Genomic DNA, 19,716 nt, shown 5'->3' with positions numbered 1-19,716 from the left:
AAAGAAAACATAAAGAATAGAGATCTAAGGTATTAATTAGTAAGCTTTAGAGGTGCTGGGAGCTGGATTGTGTTACATTTGTTTACTTATTTCCAGTCTTTATGCTACATGTCTCCCTCGCTTTTTCTAATAACACCAAAGAAAGGTGTAAAGGAACAAAAATGGAATTGAACCAGTGCAGTTGGCCAGCGGAGTAGTGACAGCGGCAAGGGGAAAATAAATGGAACCGGGCCAGGTAGGCTCAGCTTAGGGGGTTGAGACCTTGACAACTAATCCCAAACAGATGCAGTATCCAGTACAGTACAGTAGGAGAGCAACACAAAAGTGAGATCTAGGATGGTTCCAGAATATGCGATTATGTCCGAGAGAGATGTAATCCTCCATAATTTGCAATGGAGCGAAAACATTGAGAACTGACGTGAGCACTTGATCTTTATCCTAAAAGCGACCTCACGGCTCCTGGTATTACAGAGGATTTGATGACATATACTGGGTCAGATAAAGATATGCTGAGGAACTGTGCTACTCTCTGTTGAGTCAGGGTAGTTATAAATGAGCCACAATGATTATTAATGACATTAAGTTACATAATGTCGTAATATACCCGCTTATTATAAAACACATATCGAGAGTTTTACACCAGAGGAAATGTAGAAAATATTTTACTTTAAAAATCATTATTGTGGACTCTAACTGTTGGGCTGTTGGATGTAGCCAGGCTAGCCGTTTCCCTCTTCTTTCTTCTTTTATGCTAAGCTAAGCTAAACATCTCTTGGCTGTAGCTTCATATTTAATGGACATTTAGTATATGAGACTGGTGTTGATCTAATCTAACTCTCTGCAAGAAAGTGTATAAGCATATTTAAATTTTTTGATTTAAAAAAGTCAACTTTTCTTGCTCATTTTTGTCCAAGTCCTCAGCAATCTGAATAACCAAGCTGGTTAAAACAATAAATCAGCAATGTTAGGGTTCTTCTTACGTCTGTTGTGAATGGTTTCCTGGGTGTGCTGTCCTTTTCTCTGACCGTGGCTGTGTCCACCCTGGGGGTGAAATCTTTGGTGGAGTCCTGGGTGGGTTCTGCTGCATTGGGCTCGAAATAAACCGTACTGACAGTGACCGTTTCCCCTGCATCTTCACCCCCACCTGAGAGAAAGAGGAGACAGGTGAATAATGTCTCTCAGTGGAGGAAAAATGTTTAAAACGCCTGAAGTGTTTCCGTGGTGAAACTGTATTACTTGTGTAGGCAATTTGCTTCAATGCAGGCAAAAGTGCAGTATGCATATTATCAATATTTCATATCCACAGTTTTCATGTACTTTGTCTCACTTAACTTCTCACTTCATGGATTTAAATTTAATATATTATTTACAGTTTGATTCTTCTATATAACAGAGCAGAGCAATATACAATATTGGAAGGGCTATTGATCACTGTCCTGTCTTCTTTTACCTAGCATGACCTTCTCTGACTGCGGTGATAAAACTCTTTCAGAGAGAAGTTACTTTTGACCAAGGAATGAGTGTTGTGGAAGAGCTTAAAGCGAGTGGAGCAGGGGAACTAATAAAAAAGACGTGAAATTTGCACACTTGCCCACAGCAGTCTGGGTGACAAGGCAATCTCCATTCAAATCAAGTAAGAGAAAGAGAGAGGTGGTGAAGGAGAGATGAGAAATAGAGAGGAAGAGAAAGAGCAATAAAGAGAGAGGAGAGAGAAAGTGATGGCACAACTTTAGTCTGCTGGTGAAAAAAAAAAAACATACCTGCAGCAGACTTGAAAATGAATGTCATCATGCCTCAGGGTAATTGCCTGCTGTGCTTGCAAGTGTGTGTGTGTCTTTACCCAAGTCTGTGAGTGTATGTGAGTGTGTAAACGCGTCTTACCTGAGCCAGACCCTGAGTTAAAGTCATCATCGTCTTCAGGGTAATAACCTCCTGAGCCTGTGTCATCCAGGTACAAGTCATCAGCCTGAGATGATGCCTTGGCTCCTTCTGCTATCTGCAAAACAATAAGATAACAAGCTATTGAGTACTGGTATTGCTTTTGTTACCTATTTCTTTTAATACAAGTCCATGTTAAGTTTTCATTCTATATCACATCACATCACCAAATGAGAACCTCTACTGTTTCCACATGAATCAGAAAGTCTAGTGGCTTCATTCAAGTTTCATTCTAGCCTTTAAATCATTCATCACAACCTCTCCGCTTTGAGACAGCCGCTCCAGTCAGTCATTATTTCTTTAATTGGCAAACATAAAAACCTCTTGAGTAGCAAAACTCTTATTATTAGTACAGTTTGAACATCATAAATCTTCGCTAAATTTGCCATTCTGAGATCTCACCGGCCGCTACGTGCAGCCAAAACAGTCTAAGTTCCAATATGTCTTGTTGTTTCAGCTATAAAGCAGGAATTAGTGCTTAACCGCCTCCTTTCAAACAAAATTAAGAGTCGACAGCAGTCTACTCAGACCTCTAACATGACAATACTAACATGCTCATGTTTAACTGGTACAGTGTTCACCAATTTACTTGCAGCATACCTGCAGCATCCCATTTGCTAATTTCCAAGTACAGCTGAGAATGCTGAGAATGTCGTACTATTGCAGATATTTGGTCATTAAAAACGTTTTCAAAAATTTTCACCTCATGATGGCACCAGATCAAAGGTTAGAGCCACACTGCTAGCGTGGCTAATAACACATGTTCCCGTTTTGTGATCAGATGAAGTGCAGCAGCAGCAGCACAGGTGACTGTCCAATCACAACATCTAGTCCCTCCCACAACATTGTTACCTAGACAACTTGCCTGACTAGTGGGAATGTTTGTGTTCCAGCTTAATGGAGTGACTGGCTGAAAAGCCCACAGTTTAACGGAGCCTGCTTGTTTAAAAAGCAGCTCCTCACATGGTGTGTAAGTTGAGATTTTAATGAGAAATAAGATAGGGAACTTAGAGTTTTCACTCTGAGAGGTTTGCAGAACCAGATGTAAGTTGGATATCCAAATATGACAGCTGTTAAACAAGTGTGTGTATATATGGTCCACATAACTATTAAAAGTGTTTTGTGTGTGTGTGTGTGACTGGAATAGCTATAAACGCATCCATGGCAACATCCATTCAGCTCCTATTCACCAATCTGTGGTTGGTTGTACTGCCCCTTCTATACTGATAGTCCTTCTTTAGAAAAAAAAAAGAGTACAAAAGAGGGACCCCACTATATATCATCCCTATGTGTGTGTGTGTGTGTGTGTGTGTGTGTGTGTGTGTGTATGTGTGTGTGTGTGTGTGTGTGTGTGTGTGTGTGTGTGTGTGTGTGTGTGTGTGTGTGTGTGTGTGTGTGTGTGTGTGTGTGTGTGTAGCACCCATTAAGCTGCCTGCTACAGTTCCAGGTCTGCTCAGAGGATGTTGAGCTGATAAACCTTTGGCTAAATGAAGCTGGACTGGAGGAAATAATCAATTGGACTGACAGGAAATGAGTGTTTTTGTTAAGTGCAAAGTATAGGCACTGTGCGAGAGAGCTAAGAAAATGGACAATATGAAATTTTCAACCCTTAGCACCTGTTTAAGACACACTTTGTTTAGACAGGAAAAAGCAAGTAGGGCTGTGATTTTATGTGAGCTTTTGTTTGACATAATTTTATTATATATTTTACGTACTATCATGTTTTATGTACATATTTATGTTCCAGTGTCTGTTCTGTTTTTCCCCTGGCTGCAGATTTCCCCTCAGGCTCAATGGAATAAAAATTTATGTACAAAAAAAAAAAATCAAGAAAGCCTAGTACAAAATTCCCATCACAATTTCCCTGAACCCACAGAAGCATCTTCAGGTGGCTCACTTTGTCCGACCACCAGTCCTAGTTCCAAATATATTCAATTTATAGTGATATAAAACACAAAAGCAGAAAATTCTTGCATTTTAGAAGCTGGCACAGGCACATTTTTTTGGGCAATTTTTGCTTGATAAATTACTTCAGTGATGGACAGAGAAAATGTTTCAGTTACATCGGGGGCTGCATTTCAGCATTTCCAATTACACTCAGTATTCTAATGTGAGTGTATTCAGTAATTCTTGTGTGTGCGAGCAATTGTGTGCTTTTGTGGAGAAATGAAAGAAAAGCCTGGCACTCTCCATAACAAAGGAGCAGGGAGTACACACAGCTAACAACAGTGTGAAAGAGAAAAAAGAAAGATAGAGGCGAGATGAAACAGAACAATGCGTATCTCCATCTCTCCTCACTCAACTGGCTCTGACTTCTGGAAGAAAGGCCTTTCACCGCTGAGCCGCCTGATCAAAGAGAGAATTTGTTCAAAGCAACTTTATCTTAACCTTTTTTGCCTTCTTGTCCTCCAAACACCCCCCGCCCACTTCAACAGCCTGGTCCATGCAGTCCACAGGTCTTTATGCAATGGCAATATGAGCACAATGGACCAAAAGGAGGCAGGCCACAGATCAAATGGTGAACTAATGAGATCGAGGCCACACACATACGCATGCATGAGTAGACTTGTTTTACAAATGTATGCAAGCATTCATTGATTCATTGATTATACATACACACACATTAGAGTGAGCAATTGAGCATATAGCATGACACCACACAGACATGCAGGTCAATGTGTGACCACAATAATTTAATGAAGTAATTTAACCCCGCTTGGGCCTATTAGGAGCAGATTTCAAAGATATTACAGCTATAATGGAAACACCTTCGACTGACTTGTTAAATGAATAAGTGGATGAATAATTTGCATAGCGAATAGCTAATTATATGACAGTAAGGCCAAATCCAACCAAGAGTTATGCTACATTTCAGATGTGCACCAAGGTACAATAGTGTACAGAGGCCATCTTTATTTTTACACAAGTCCACTGTTTCCTCCGTGATCTTCATGTTTCAGCAGTTTGAACAAAGCATTTGAATCAGAGAGGTTCAAATGTACAAGCCACGCAACACCGAATCAGTACAGATCTGAGAGGAGGAAATGGTCTGTTTGACCCTTGATAAACTTCACTGACTTTATCTGACACACAGGCACAGAAACAAACTGGCTAGTATGTGTGCTTGGGAGTATGCACAATATAAACTCGATAAAGCTGACTTTCTCTATCACCAGCTCACACATGCGTGTGCACAGACACAGTAGCCCAGATAAACTTTGCTCTTTTTATCAATCCAGTGACATTTACAGGTAGTCTCTGCTTTCAGCCCTTATCACAGTCTCTGAGCTGAACCAGACATCAATCTGCTGACAAGTAAAGCAGAGTGGACACCGAAAACCAGTTACGAGGTTGCTTCATTGTGGCACGGCTACTCGAATCCAAGGAGCAATTATTTGAAAAATCCTGTGGTGTTATTTGCCGAACAGAGTCAGGGCAGGAGGAACTTGTAAAATTGATCCAGCTGGAAATATCTAATTTAGCTACTTATTATTTCTTTTTGGCAGTCGGTGTCAGGTTTCCCATGATGGAGAACAATTTCTGAATCTCATCTATTACACAGCAAAAGTCTACTGACTCATCCCTCCTTAGAAAACCAAAAACAGTGCTCTTTCCCTCACTATCTATGTTGTCATCCACCAAATCTGAAACTAATGTGGTATTAAAGTTTCATAAACCCATGAAAATAAAAACTTTATAAGACCTGCAGTAATTCAGTATTGAATGCAAAGTAGGAAACCCTTTTAGAGCAGCCCACATTCAATGTATTGTGCCTAATGCAGCTAAAGGCTCCGTAACACAGCTTTCTGAAGGCTTACTGCATTGTTGTATTGATTGTAAGGTTAACCACTGGTGTTAGTGGGTTGGATTTGCTGTTGAGTCTGTATGTATAATATATTATAACCACAGTATCATATACTAGTTTTGGAAAGGACTAGAGTACACGTTTGCATTAAAACCAATCGTTAACAGTGCACAGAAATCAGCATTGATACACCGTGATTGCCAATCACTAATTTTAGGTGACAGTTTGATTTTCAGTGCTTTGCCTCTGTGTAAAACCATCTGAAAACTACACTGCACAGCGACAGAGCCGCACTGAACTTCACTATGACAACCAGTCTCAAATACAGAAGGTTTTCTGAGAATCACAAGACACACAGTCAGTCGCTGTTCATAAATGAGGCTTAACTTTCCATTAGTCCTACTTTGACAAGGGTCATTCTTCGAGCTCAATCCATACACCTCGTAGTGGACTAAAAAAAGACCATGTCTCAGAGAGAGAAGAGGCCTTGGAGCACTGTAGCAGAGGGAGGAGGAGACAAACATCAAAGCTCCCAAGTGACACTTAGCGAGCGGTACAATATGCATACACAGAGGCACACATTCTCAAAGCGGCATGACGCCTTTGTGCACAGAATAGTGAGTAAGAACGAAGGCCAAGGTTCACACACAGAGAAATCTACGTCATGCACACACATACATAAAAACACGTGTGTGCTGTCTTCATCACATACACTAACCCACATGCGAACGCACATACAGAGCACACAGGCTGACTTTATCTACTCCACTTGGTGCAAATAGCAGTATCTGAGGCACATAACCATGTGATGACCAGTACCTTACAGTGGCCAATTGTCTGACTTCATGACTCCCCTCTGCTTGTGCTGTTGCTACACTACATTTTATCATCTACTATTACCCTGTCACTGTCACTTGTGGCCACAGTGGCTTGCTGTTCAGCAAAAGCTCCACAGACTCGCTTTAAAATAGTAAAATCTGGATTGATTCAACTGCTTAATGGATTTCTCTGATAATGAATTTGACCTCCTGCATCATCAAAATATATTTCAGAAACCAAACCACAGAGTTCCTGACTTTTCAAATTCATTTTTTAATTTTTATTTTAGTAACAATCGGCTCTGGCGTGTCCTTGTTGGAAGCATCTGACGCTTTTCATCATTAGGGCGAAGAACTGGTAGAGCCTTGTGGCTTCTGAAGCTTGTCACACACAAGGACACATGTGAGCTTGCACACAAACACACACACACAAAGACACAGAGATAACCTCATTTGGACACCTTCAGCGGATACTGCATGTTCTGATCGGGCTTACAGACAGTGAAAGGAAAAGGGGGACAGACACGGAGAGAGAAAGAGAATACGTTGAAGAAGGAGGGCGAACTGCCATAATGAGCTAGTAGCGATGCATGCCCTCTATTACTTCTGAGAAGAGCTGCCGTTACTGGCATCCCTGCCTGCTAATGAACTAACAGACCAGCAGGAGCGCAGCTTCCACGCTTTCTGTCTGTCTATCTGTCTGTGTCTCCCTGTCACTCTGTCCGCTTGACCTGTAAATCTGAAGAAGACAAGAAGAGCTGCAGACCTAGACTGAACAAAATGCAGATAAAGGAGAAGGAGGGATTGAAGAGAGTGTGAGATAAAAGAGCGAGTGGGGGTGGACAAAAGGGGAGAGAGGATGAGAAAAGAGAAGCCTCTTTTAAACAGAGATCCCGCTTTATTGGCGTTAAGAAGACCCCTCATTATGCCGGCTTTGCTCGTTTACACCAAACCAAACAAAGCTGGCATAATGCTGCTCCAGTGTGTGATTTTAGATAGCATGCTGGCATTTCGAAATCAGGGGCGCGACGTGTAGCACACCAGCGTCGGCGTCCGTCCTGCCGTGCCAGCTCTTCAATTTACACAGGACAGTAGCTTTTATACGGAACTGCGAGGCGGAATAAAGGTGCAACATTCCCGCCTTGAAAAGGCTGTATAAAGGAGGCTAGAGAGGGAGAGAGGGAGGGGGAAATAACCCCCTGCTGCAGACAATCCTGTAGCCTGGAGGTTGCTCTGCTAAAAGCCTGTCAAAATCACCATGTCCATGCCTAGCGGGGCTTGAAAAGCACTCGGTCCGTATGTGCTTACAGTATCTGTGAGTCAGTGTAATATTTGCACCTCTCCCGCCTTTCTATAAGAGATGGATGGAGGGGATGAGGGGATACGTATGGAGGGAAATGGAGTCATCTGAACTGACCCTGGGCTCCTGACTTTCCTCTGTTGACACACTGCTCTCACTTCCAACACAACAAATATTAGCTCAACTCAACAAGCCAGGCCAGGGGAAATAGTGTTCCTCAAAGGAATGCAGACACACATACGCGCGCACACACACTTGAACATCTGCGTGTCCATGAAAGCACCCATGGGACACGCATATGTGCCAACACAGACACACACAAACCCTTATCCAGCTCTCACATCTCAAAGGCGTGAGACGAATACACAGACACACATCATAACACCGACTTCAGAGAGAAGAAAAAGTGGAAAACAAGGGCACGGGGGCCAGCAGACAGACAGCGTCTCAGATCCTCCTTCATCGGTCTGCTGCTCTCTCTGGTTCTTAACTATTTCTTTAGGTCTAGCTCAGAACTGCAAGGAGCTTAGACAGAACCCCAGCAGAGAAAAACAACATCCATCTTTGCTTTCCAAGTATAGTCACCGTACTATCTATAAGGCATTGTGCTGTACAGCTGTAACTTTTCTATATTTCATAAGACTATCTACAGTGTATGCACTTGCAAGCATGTCTCCTCTTTTCTTATTTTTAATTAAACACACTTCCACTCTTTTGTTAAACATTGCTTCAGCTGGTAAACTTACACTGGTGAGGTGGTAATTCAGTAGATTAATCAGCAACAGTTTTCATGATCGCTTTATCATTTTAACTCATTTGTCAAGCAAAATACCAAACATTCACTGATATCAGTTTCCTAAAGGCATAGGTCAACATCTTGGGAGATACGCTTACTCATCTTCCTGTCAAGAGTTAGATGAGAATATCAATACTACTTTCATGTGGCTATAGCCAGGAAATGGTATGGAAATGGTAAGCTTAGCTCAGCATGAAGACTGAGAGCAGGGATAAACAGCTCGTGTATGCAATCAGCAACTCTAAAGTCAATTTATGAACACATATTATCTTGTTTGTGTAATTCATTCCAAAAAAAAAAAAAGTGTAAAAATGTCAAAATGCAGTTTTATGGAGGGTTTTGTGCCAGGCTTCCCACGAAATCTGTACGCTAATTAAGCTAACAATCTCCAGACTGCAGCTTCGTATTTAAAAGCAAAGTTCAACAGTTTGGGAAATACACTCATTCGTGTACTATGAGAGAACTTAATATGTGAAGGAGTGTGTGTGTGTGTGAGAGAGAGAGAGAGAGAGAGAGAGAGAGACAGAGTGTGATAATCCCTAATTAACAGAGTAAAGGTGGCAGACTGGCCTGCTGGCTTTCACTTTATCTGTTCTACTTGGCCTGCCACAGATCCATATAGAAGGTCAATACAGCAACACAGTGTGGCAGGCAGCAGCTGTGCTCTGCCCTGTTTCACTCTGCTGTGGGCAAACCAGGCTTCCTCCACAGGCCCCCTGCCCCCTTCTTCCTCCCACTGCCTCCTCCATGACATGGACTTTGTCACTGCACAACAGACAGGACGGAGGAGTGGATGCAGACTGAGAGGTGCTAGAAACAAACCTGTGATACATTCAGCAGTTTAAATCAATTCAATTTCAGATCATTGATTAATGTTACATGAATTTAGCAACTACGGTGTGGTATTTTCTTCCCACTTTCAGTCTTTTGATACCACAGTGACTCTGATTTTGGACTTCTGACTGACTTCCTCACCATTCTTACAGAGTGGCTGAAGCTCATTAGTATGACATTTAGAGCAGTCTACCGTACCAAACTGACAAAAAAAAAAACCCACACATTTTCTCAGAAACAAAGTTGAAATAATTAAAATTGATGGGCATACTAAAACCAAATAATGTCACTTAATTATCTCGGAGACCCGTGTTTTTATATCGAGGAACACTGAGGATATCATTAGGAAAAAAAAAAACCCTTCAAATGGAAAATTTAAATTATAAAATAACTTTCTCCCACTTTGCAACTCTATTGTGACTGAGAGGAGGAGAGGAAGTGAACAATGGCTTCCCCGATGTTTAGTGATGTGAACAGCAGGAGAGGGGTGACAGGAGAAGACGAGCTGGGGAGAGTTTGGTGGCCATACAGGATGACAAATTGGCTTCCGTGAATTCATGTAGCATCAGCCATCACCAAAGCAGACAGCTGCTGCCTTCATGGAAGAAGTATGAATAACAGCTGGATCCGTGATGGTGTTGTTATTAGAGCCAGAAAAAAAAAAAAAAAAACAGGTCAGGAGGAGTTGGCGATATCCAGTCATTCAATTTGTCCCCCAAACACCTGCTGATGACTGAACAAACTGCTGCCAAGACAGACAGAAAAAAGGCCTCTGTGAGTCATGTATGTGGGTGGTGAGCATTGTTTGGAAAATGTAAATAGGAAGAGCAGGCAGTAACAGCCACCTACAGCACTGTAAGAGAGGATGTCCAAACTGTAACTCTTACAGGCCAAAAAAGGTTTGTGTGTCTGTGTGTGTGTGTGTGTGTGTGTGCCTTTGTGCTCTTTGAACCCACTCTAACTTTTATTGCCCTCCCAGGGATCATAATAAGGAACTAATTGATAGTCTTTGAGCTGCAAGCTGAGGAGAGAGGGGGAGTTCCTGCCGGAAGTCAACACAAATCAAACTCTCTCTGAGCCCTTAAGGTCTAGAGCTACTCCAGCTGAGTTGTAGTGTGTTTGTGTGTGTGTGTCTGTGTGTGTGTGTGTGTGTCTGTGTGTGTGGGCGGGAGTAAGACACAGACAGCGCGCAGAGAGAGGAAATGCGAAACAGAGTGCGACTGAGATACAGAGGAAGCAATAGTTTGAGCTGACATTTATGGTTTACACATCTACTTGTCAAGATGCTGCCTCCTCACGGAAGAACATGAGCTTCCACTTTTGACCCAGTTAATGCAAGACAGTTCAAATGCATTTCAGCTGTATATGAGAAATGTCAATTTCCTACATATCTTACACATAAACCCCGAAAAAGCTTGCAGTTATTTCTCTAGGCTGTGTGTAAAATATATAATGTTAGAAAACAGTTCATAAAGTCAACACAACAGCTTTACAAGTTTGTTATAAGACGATGTCTCAGAGATACATTTATTTCAAGAAGCTCAACACTGTACAGTATCCTTTGGAAAACTCATCCTACCCCCCGACTCTTTTCATTTTCTCCCTGCTCCTATAAGATGAGATCACGTTGCCTCGGCGGGCGAAAGGCCCCCCTCAACAACCTGAGCACAAGCTGAGCATGTGGGTGCTTTCGGCTCAGATTCATATCGTCTCCTATTCCAAAACAAACGGCCGTCTGACATAGAAAGGCATACACTGCATTCCACAGGGCTCAAGCCCCCTCCATAAGGGGGCTGGAAGGAGCAGGAGGGGTTTCCAGCTCAGACTTCCAAGGGTGCACTGTGTGCAACTCATGGCGTTCCTAAAACTGAAGGTGGGCCACTTTTAGGCATGTGCACAATTAAAGGACATGTCTCGTGATAATCAGTATTTTTCTTAAGCCTCTGAAGAGACTAAAACCCACATCTTACAGCTGTAAATACCCACTGGAGCACCAAATGTGTATTAATCCACATTTGAACTACTCCCCAACAAAAACACTTCTGTTTTGAGTAATATTTGCTAGGGTTCAGTGTTGTTAAACACTGTGGCTCAGGGAAAATTTTCCCAAACACTTGATCAGTTTTAACCATATATCCATCTGAATTAGAGCTTCCCAGAGAAATAGAGGGTTTCCCAAAGGATACGATTCAAATTTAAGTCCAAAAAACAATCAAAACAAATTTTTGTTTAACACAAATAAGACAGAGCATGAGGACAAGAGGCAAAAAAGATTTACAAAGGAGTGTAAGAATGCAGGTGAGACGATGAGTTACCCTTTCATTCCTCTAACACTGCCCCGCAAACTGTTATTAAAAGGAGGAGACCAGCCTTTCACGGGTGCATTAGCACAACTTTATGTCCCCATAAAGATTAGGTAAACGGCCTAAGACTGCAGGACAATCAAATGCAGCAGACTTTTCTGTGAGTGCTGACGCTCAATGGATGTGTCGGCTGACCGGCTCAGCCTGATACTGCTGAGAAAATATGACAGATCAGCTACCTCTTCATTGCACAGCTAGAACACTTTCTGCCCAGAGAGAGTGTATCAAGCACTAAAACCGATGGCTGTTGGAGGAATTCTGGTTAATGGACAGGGTAGATGTGAAAGAACGTAGAAACTGAAATCATGCACCATTCAAACACGCGTGGAAGCAAACCACAAAGCTAGAAGAACTTTTTTGGCTCATGTGCCAGGCGAGCAATTTTCATTCCAGCGACTGGGCGCCATCTTTAAGTCCAGTATCCAGTTCCTATAATAATCCATGCACTAGCCTCACTAACATGGCAGAAGGCTTAGTTTAGTTTTTCCGTCTTCCAAAAACAAAGTCCACTTTGACAACTCAAACTAAATCCATATGTGAGGTGAACACTTTCTGGCAGTAAGAGTGGACAGGAGATTTAATTGCTACTTTCAAGCTAACAAACACAGGCAAAAACAAAAGGGGCCTGAGAGGGGCTGACGGAGTCACCTCCAGTTGTATATTACTCTAACTCATACCATGTAAACAGCAGACATGGGTACAATCGTTACCCGGCCTACCACAACGTGCTGCTTTTGAACCAGCGCCACATGCTCCTCTGTATTTCCTTCCCACAGACCAGTAAGACACAACATGGAGTGGCTATGATTTCCTCCCTTGCAGTATTGCTTCCCAACAGGAAGAAAGTCAATTTCATGGTTTCCAAGAAAAACAGACACATGCTGACAGACCTCCGACGAGCAAGAGAGAACAATGGCGCCTGCCTCGCTCTCACACCTACCTGTCCGGTTGTGTTTAGAGTGTAAGGTGGGCAACAATGGAATATGCAGCCGCCACCAAAACTGAGAATTAAGTAAAAAAAGAACAGCGCAACACTGCAGCTTTGTATCGATGTGTCTCTGTGAGTGTGTCAGTGAAAGAATATGGATTTCCTCTTTGAACACATTACAGCTGATTTACTTCATCTTAGACCACTAAATATTTCACCACTCTAATTAAAGGCTGTCTGATTCTGTCAAGTGGCCCTCTAGAGGCCCTGATTGTATTTAATGTAAACTTCATGTAAACCTTCTCACTGTGAAATTTCTCCCTCAGTGCTGCCAGAACTCATAAAGAGGGGAACAATGTGCAGCTCATGTGGCTTCAACATGGCCCTATTTAGAGAATACCTCAGTGCTGTGGTATCCAGCCTCATGGACCGTAACTGGCTTTCTTTCTGCCTTCTGCACAAGAAGGAGCTCTGCAGATTCCCAGGCTGAGGGGGATTGCTTCTCCCAATGCTCAATCCCGCCTTCTTCTCCTCCCTCCTCTATGCCCCCCCACCCCACCACCCAGCTTGCCTGTCCACCAGCTTCTGATACGCACGGGAAAGCCTAGATTCTTTGTCAGCTGTGAAACTCTAGACACTGGGAAATGAGCTTCACCTTCCAGTCATCTCTGGTGCTGAGGAGGGGGGAAGCAGTAAGATTTGCTGCAGCACGGCAGCTCTCTTCCCTCCAGACAGGACAGAAATATGAAGCTTAACAGAAAAGCTTGAGCTGAGTAAGTGTAGAGAAGAGCAAATGCAGGGAGAGAGAGAGAGAGAGAGAGAGAGAGAGAGAGAGAGATTTAAGTGCGTTATATAAAACAGGTTTCATATTCTGTATCTCAAAGACTCCAGTAACCCGAAAGCACTAAGGCGCAGCATGGGAACAATCTGGACTTTCTCTATTTAGCTGGAAGTGATAGCACAGCCCATATCATGAATACCACATATCAGAGGTTCAAACCACTTGCAGGGACTCAAAATGAAGTCGAGCCATGTACACACAAATGTGAGCGGCTGTATGAGTAAGAGGCGGTGCTTGTTTAACAAGAGCTGATGAATGGAGACAAGTTTTACAAACAGTTCAGCTCTCTGCTAGAAGTGGAGAAGATCCCTCTCTGGCCCCGAACTGACCACTCATGTTCCATGTCTTCTTATCCTGAAAACACTCATTAATGTACAAATTTAAACAAATGAGCTTCCTGTTTAGAGATTTAAATCATCTGTGTTTATTCTGGGTTATAACAGTGAAACTGAGATTTCTACAATAATTTGGTCTTTCTCTGAACACTAAGGCAATATTGTTTCTATCAAGACTGATGAGAATAGGACCTTGTGGAGGCTGTACTATTTTTAAATTAAATATATGTATTTATATATTCACTAGGGCAACAACAAACGATTATTTAATATTTTGTCTATAAAATGTCAGAAAAAGGACAAAAATGGCCGGTTTCAGCTCTTATTTAGTTTACTTTCACAAATGACAAATAAAAGCTGTTTTCTTAGAAACATAACCAATTATTTCTATCAATCAGCTAATCAATTATTTAAACAACTGTTTGATTTTTTCAATAAAAAAAAATAACTTTTATGGCCATCAACTCAAATTTCCCAGGACTTTCAAAGCTCAATCATGCCTGTGCTTGAATAACTGTCCTTCTTTAAAGCAGTTCAAAGACAGAGTGGTGAAAAGCAAGCTAACAACAACAGAGGACATTTGAATGTCCCAGGTAAAAACACATAAACACACTCAAAAACAGAATTTTCACAGACATCATCACTTTCCTGCTTTAATTAATAGCCACCTCTGGCTCTCGCGGCAACCTTCAGCCGGACAAAAGAGCTGCTTTGCTTCATTTTCTCTGATATCCCAACTAATCATTGCTGAAAATGATTAAGCCTGCAGTGCCCACTTAACCTGGGGAGAACATTAGCATTGTGACAAAAGCTTATTTCCTCAAAAAGGTCTCACTCGCTCTTAAAATAAAATGAAGCTAATCAAGCATCTGGCCCCTGTTGGTGCAGCATTCTCAGTTCCCTCGGCCCTAAAACAGCGGGTTTTCAGCTCTTCACCTGCGTCACATTAATACTCACTTTGCTCAACTTTTAGCCCACAGGTGCGCACTATACGAGACCCTAGCCTTTTGTCTATGCAAGATCAGGAAATTAATACTTATGCTGCTAACTTAGCAGATATTCTCCCAGGAGCTGCAATGTATTTCACAGACAGGAGAATACAGAGCCTGCACAACGTCCCCCGCCATGGCCTGTACAAGAATTCTCATCTTTCATGCTTGCTATGTAATACTCAGCTCAGTGGTGAGGAATGTGTGCATATACATCCCCCTCTATTTAAATGTATGTGTGACTGTTTTCTACCTCTCTGCGCCAACAGGCTGCCTGCTCCCTTGATGCAGGCCTACTGGGTTCAGCTGAGTAGCATGTGGCCCAGAACTGAAGCTCTGCTGTGTTCAGCTGGTGTCAGCAGCCGACAGACAGGCAGACTCTTCTGGTTTTAAAAGCTGGGAAGGAGCAATACTTACAGAGGGTGCCAAGACCATCTGTAAGGGAGTGCAGGAGAGAAAACAGGTCTTTCTTTATCTCATGTCCTTGGACACTTCGTGCTAACGGGACAGGGGCTGGATGAACGGAAAATGTTTCAGCAATTATTTGAGGAAGCTTAACGTTAAGCCAACGGTATACTGTATTTACTGTTGGAATAATGAGCCATGTCAAATTTTCTTCATCAGGGGACAATAACATATAGTTTTTATTAGTGCAGAAACCAGCAATCGATTATTTGAGTAGTTGCTAGACAGAAAATTAATTGGGCAGAAAAATGCAGAAATTCCAAACGGGCTACATCCATCTTTTTAAATATGAAGATTTGCTGCTTTTCTCTGTTTTGCATCTTTAGGGATGGGAATTGATAAGATTGTGTTGAAACCAGTGCCATTATTAGTTCTGTTTGCATATGTTTTCATTTAGGTTATGTTTTCATCAGCTAAGCCTGCCTGCGTGGCACTAATGTTAACATAACGTAGGATATTCACCCTCAGACGTGCTGCTTGGCTGATAAGCGGTGGCACTCATGCATGGAGTTTCAAATACATTCCACCCATGTTGCATAGAAAGATGTTTCAGCATATTGCTGGTCATTCCACCCTTATCTGAAATGGCCATTTTACAGGCGTTACTGTGCTTCCCACAGGACCAGAATTTACTTGTGGTGGTGGGTGGCGTGGCATGTGACCCTGTCTATGCAGAGACTCTTGCAGCTCATAGAGGGAGAGAGTAACACAGGTTATTTTCTATAGCTACAATTTACAGATGTCCCCTAAACGCCTCCCATACAGGCTATTTGTAGATACTAGCTAGGTGGCTGGGCACAGAGAAGCCTCTAGTCCTCTCTCAGTTCCTGTAGCGTCCTGTAACGTATATATATGTAATGCTGCATTACAGCTAGAAATGTCATCTTTCTTCATGAAATGAAACTACGCTTTAGGGCAGTTCTGCAAAAATTGGCCTGTGTATACAAACACTTTGGAGACTGAGTACAACTCTGAAAGTTCTCATGCAAATTTCAGAATTTGCAGCATTCCTCAAAACAATACCCAGGCCTGAACAGTGATTTTGTTTTTCAGAAATGCTGCATGAAAATGATAAGTGGCTGATGAAATGTGAGTAAAATAATTAGTGCAGTTCTTCCGTCATTGCCAGTTCTGTCTCTCCTACTGATGAGGAAGTCTCCAATTATAGAAGCCAGACGCTCGTGTCCTCTGACCCCCACCGGTGGCACCGATTTCTTCGCTTCTTGGCGTTTGACTTTGATATCCTACCACCTCCTCTTCATTTCTGTAAATGTTCAGGTCTCTGAGCTGGCAGCAAAACGACTGCTGCTGTAACTTGCTGCCAAAATGGTCCTTTAATGGTCACAACTGAACTATGAACTGTGGGAGGTAAACAGGCTTGAAACCAGGCTCCTGTATGTGCGCAACATTTCAGTTTCAGCATTGTTATTCAGTGGTTTGCCTTGTTTTCACATGGATTGACAGACAAATAGAATTACACTTTATTTGCATTAGAAAACATATTCCTAAATAAATATAGCTACCATTATTCAACAACAGTAAAGACTTCAAAAGCTTCACGGGGCTCCCAGCTGAGATCACGCTGTTGGTTATATAAACCTCTGATATGCATACGCACACCTGTGCCACAGGCAAACACACACTTTCAGTACAGTGCCTTGGGTACATAAGCACACACACACACACACACGGACCTCAGACATGTACACATTAACACATGAGCTGCCACATGTTCATGAACACACAAACTATAAACAGTGTTGCTTTGGCCTGTGCAATGACCCGCACTCTTACAGCATGCACATACATGGCCTCCTCTCTTTCTTCTCCTCACACACACACCCTCCATCAGGTCGTCACTGTGTCAGTCAGTGCTCTGGAAAGGGATGAATGCAGTCTTTTAAGCCGCAGCAGTTCTGCAGTATCAACCATTCCTGCACTAACACAGGTGCTGTTGCCGGACAAGTCAACAGAAATGAATATTTGTGTGCACATGCAAATATTTGTAGATATATGAGTGTGTATGTGTGATACTCTATATAGTCTCTGTACTACAGGTTACTGTACTACGCATTCTTTGTTCTCGAACTGAACATCTGGTCCAGTATTGCTGAATGCTGGTCATGAAAATTACATGCTGAAGCGAAGTACAACAAATGTCTTTGTGCTCTTGAGTTCAATCTGGCGGAAAAAAACACGCTGTGGTACTTAAGACATGCTGTCCTCAGTCTCCTATTAGCTTTTGTACCTCTGGCATACACGTAATGTCTAACATAAAGGGGGGCAGCTAATTGTTTTAAACTCAGCAGTACCCTTAATCTTTGAAACAATGGCATGCACATAGCTTCTGGCTCAAAAGGGGGTCAGTGTCATTAATCACCGATCATGTGCTCCAGACTTAGAGCTAAGCTAATCAACTTGTCTTATAACGATCAAGGTGCAGGGTCAATTCACTTCCAGCTGTCAAACGACAGCGTGAATCAAAAACAGTTTCTTCAATACAACACAGACCAATCTGTCTGTCAGTTGTCAGGAAAATGAATATACAGAAAACTTTTTTTCAGTTCAGCAACAAAGATTGTGTGCAATGAAAACTCTTTTTTTTTTTTTTGGAACAGATGGACTGTCAGTGGTTTCTGTTGCTGCCAGGTACACAATCCTCTAGTGCGCCGTGTCACAAAACACGTCTCTCACACCTCACATGGTCTGGTTTTCTGTGTCACTCTGTCAATGCAGGGGCATGGTTTCCATCAACTCTGCCTTTTAAAAGCTTGTGTGATCTGCTAGTGTTATAAAAATCCACAGGGCAAGGTGTGTATGATTGTGCGTTTAGCCTGCTTGCACGCATGTGTGCTCACATACTTTATGTACGCACAAGAAAGTGTGTGTGTATGTATGTGTTTCCTTGATGGATGAACTACATAACCAGTTGCAAGTTTTACATATAGTCCAGCTTTTGCTCCTCCAGTTTTAGCATCTCTGGGTCTACGTGTGTGTGTCTCTAAGCAATCTGTTGCCAAAAAAAAGAAAAGAAAAACCCTGAGCTCTTCATTGCCAGATCATTAACACCACAACATGAAGGCTCTCTGGAGGACTCTAGGGGTCAAAGTTTGTCATATGTCTTCCTCACCACATAAAATACAAGATATAGTGGATGGAAGGGGGTGGGGCACAGGTTGGGATTCTGAGGCGAGTTATAGTTTGATCTGATTTTATTCAACCAAAAAGTTGCAGCAATTTGCCGGTTGCCAGTTACAATCTGCTCTTATCCAATTACTTGAACCATATTTTCATTCCTGTTCATACATATGGCCATTTATGCACTTATCAGTGTGCAGAAAAAAAAAATGATGATGTGCCACATTCCTCCACCCAGGATGCCAATCTCTCACTGCTGCCAGCTTTGCCTTTATCACCTGAGATGAAAGCCAGAGGGGAAAGAGAGGGAGAGGGAGAGAGGCAGATGGGGCAGAGGCATGCAAGCACGGGGGAGGAGGGAGGGAGAACGATTTTGCCGCTTTGTTGGCTGATCTGGTTCAATCCTTGTGGTGCGGCGATTGAATTCCCATCCAAGCCTTTTCCTTAAGAGGATTTGGACTCAAGGGAGTCGGCAAGGCCACAGGACTACAGTGTGAGGGGAGGAACCTATAACACTGTGATGGGTGTGATGGAGGAGAAAGGCATGGCTGCAGGAAGAAAGAAAGAGGAGGATTGGGAAATTGCAGAAAAATAAATAAGGTCCAGGATGGTTAACAAAAAAAAAAGAAAAAAAAAGGAAAGGTCATGGATAAATTCTGCTCTCTGTTGAGGCAAACGTCTTATGATGTTGAGCAGGGATAATGTGTTAACAGTGTAAAGACAGGAAGGAAGCAAAGATGGTGACAAAGGTTAATGAAAGAAGTCGCACACATTTTAACTGTCAGAAAGAGAGGGGACGTAAAAGAGAAAGGGGACTAATGATTTAAGGAACGGATGGACAGAAGGAATAAAGAGGCAAAGGAGGGATGAGAAGATGGGAGAGGAGCGGCAGGTGGTGATCTTTGATCCCATTATCCAGGGCTAATCCTGACCAGCAGTGAGCGTGTTTGTATGTGTGCTAGTGTACATGTGTGTGTGTGTGGTTTTGTTGTTGGCATGACACTCGCTGAAGCATCAGGTCTATCAGTCAACCTGTCGCCAGATTTGAGGAAAAACTGAGAGTGAGATGTGTTTCACTACGCTGCAGGGGCAGGGGTTAATTAACAACATTAACAAGGGCTGGCACATCTTAGAACTGTTCATATGCAGTCTTTTTTTCTTATATT

The 19,716-nt window shown here is 42.5% G+C and overlaps 1 protein-coding gene across 1 annotated transcript in view; it reads right to left on the bottom strand.

Annotated features, from left to right (window-relative positions):
• Nucleotides 1–19,716, bottom strand: part of sdc2 (syndecan 2) — a 39,230-nt gene that overhangs the window by 4,263 nt on the left and 15,251 nt on the right. The window contains exons 2-3 of the mRNA XM_041053751.1: nt 1,882–1,996; nt 981–1,144 (exon numbers count right to left, since the gene is read on the bottom strand). Coding sequence (XP_040909685.1) covers nt 981–1,144; nt 1,882–1,996 — 279 coding nt within the window. The remainder of the gene's footprint in view (nt 1–980; nt 1,145–1,881; nt 1,997–19,716) is intronic.

This window comes from Toxotes jaculatrix, chromosome 13 (assembly GCF_017976425.1).
Source record: "Toxotes jaculatrix isolate fToxJac2 chromosome 13, fToxJac2.pri, whole genome shotgun sequence".
In the NCBI taxonomy this organism is placed as follows: domain Eukaryota; kingdom Metazoa; phylum Chordata; class Actinopteri; family Toxotidae; genus Toxotes; species Toxotes jaculatrix.
Note: the sequence above shows the minus strand (reverse complement) of the source record. Positions and strands in the feature narration are given on the sequence as shown.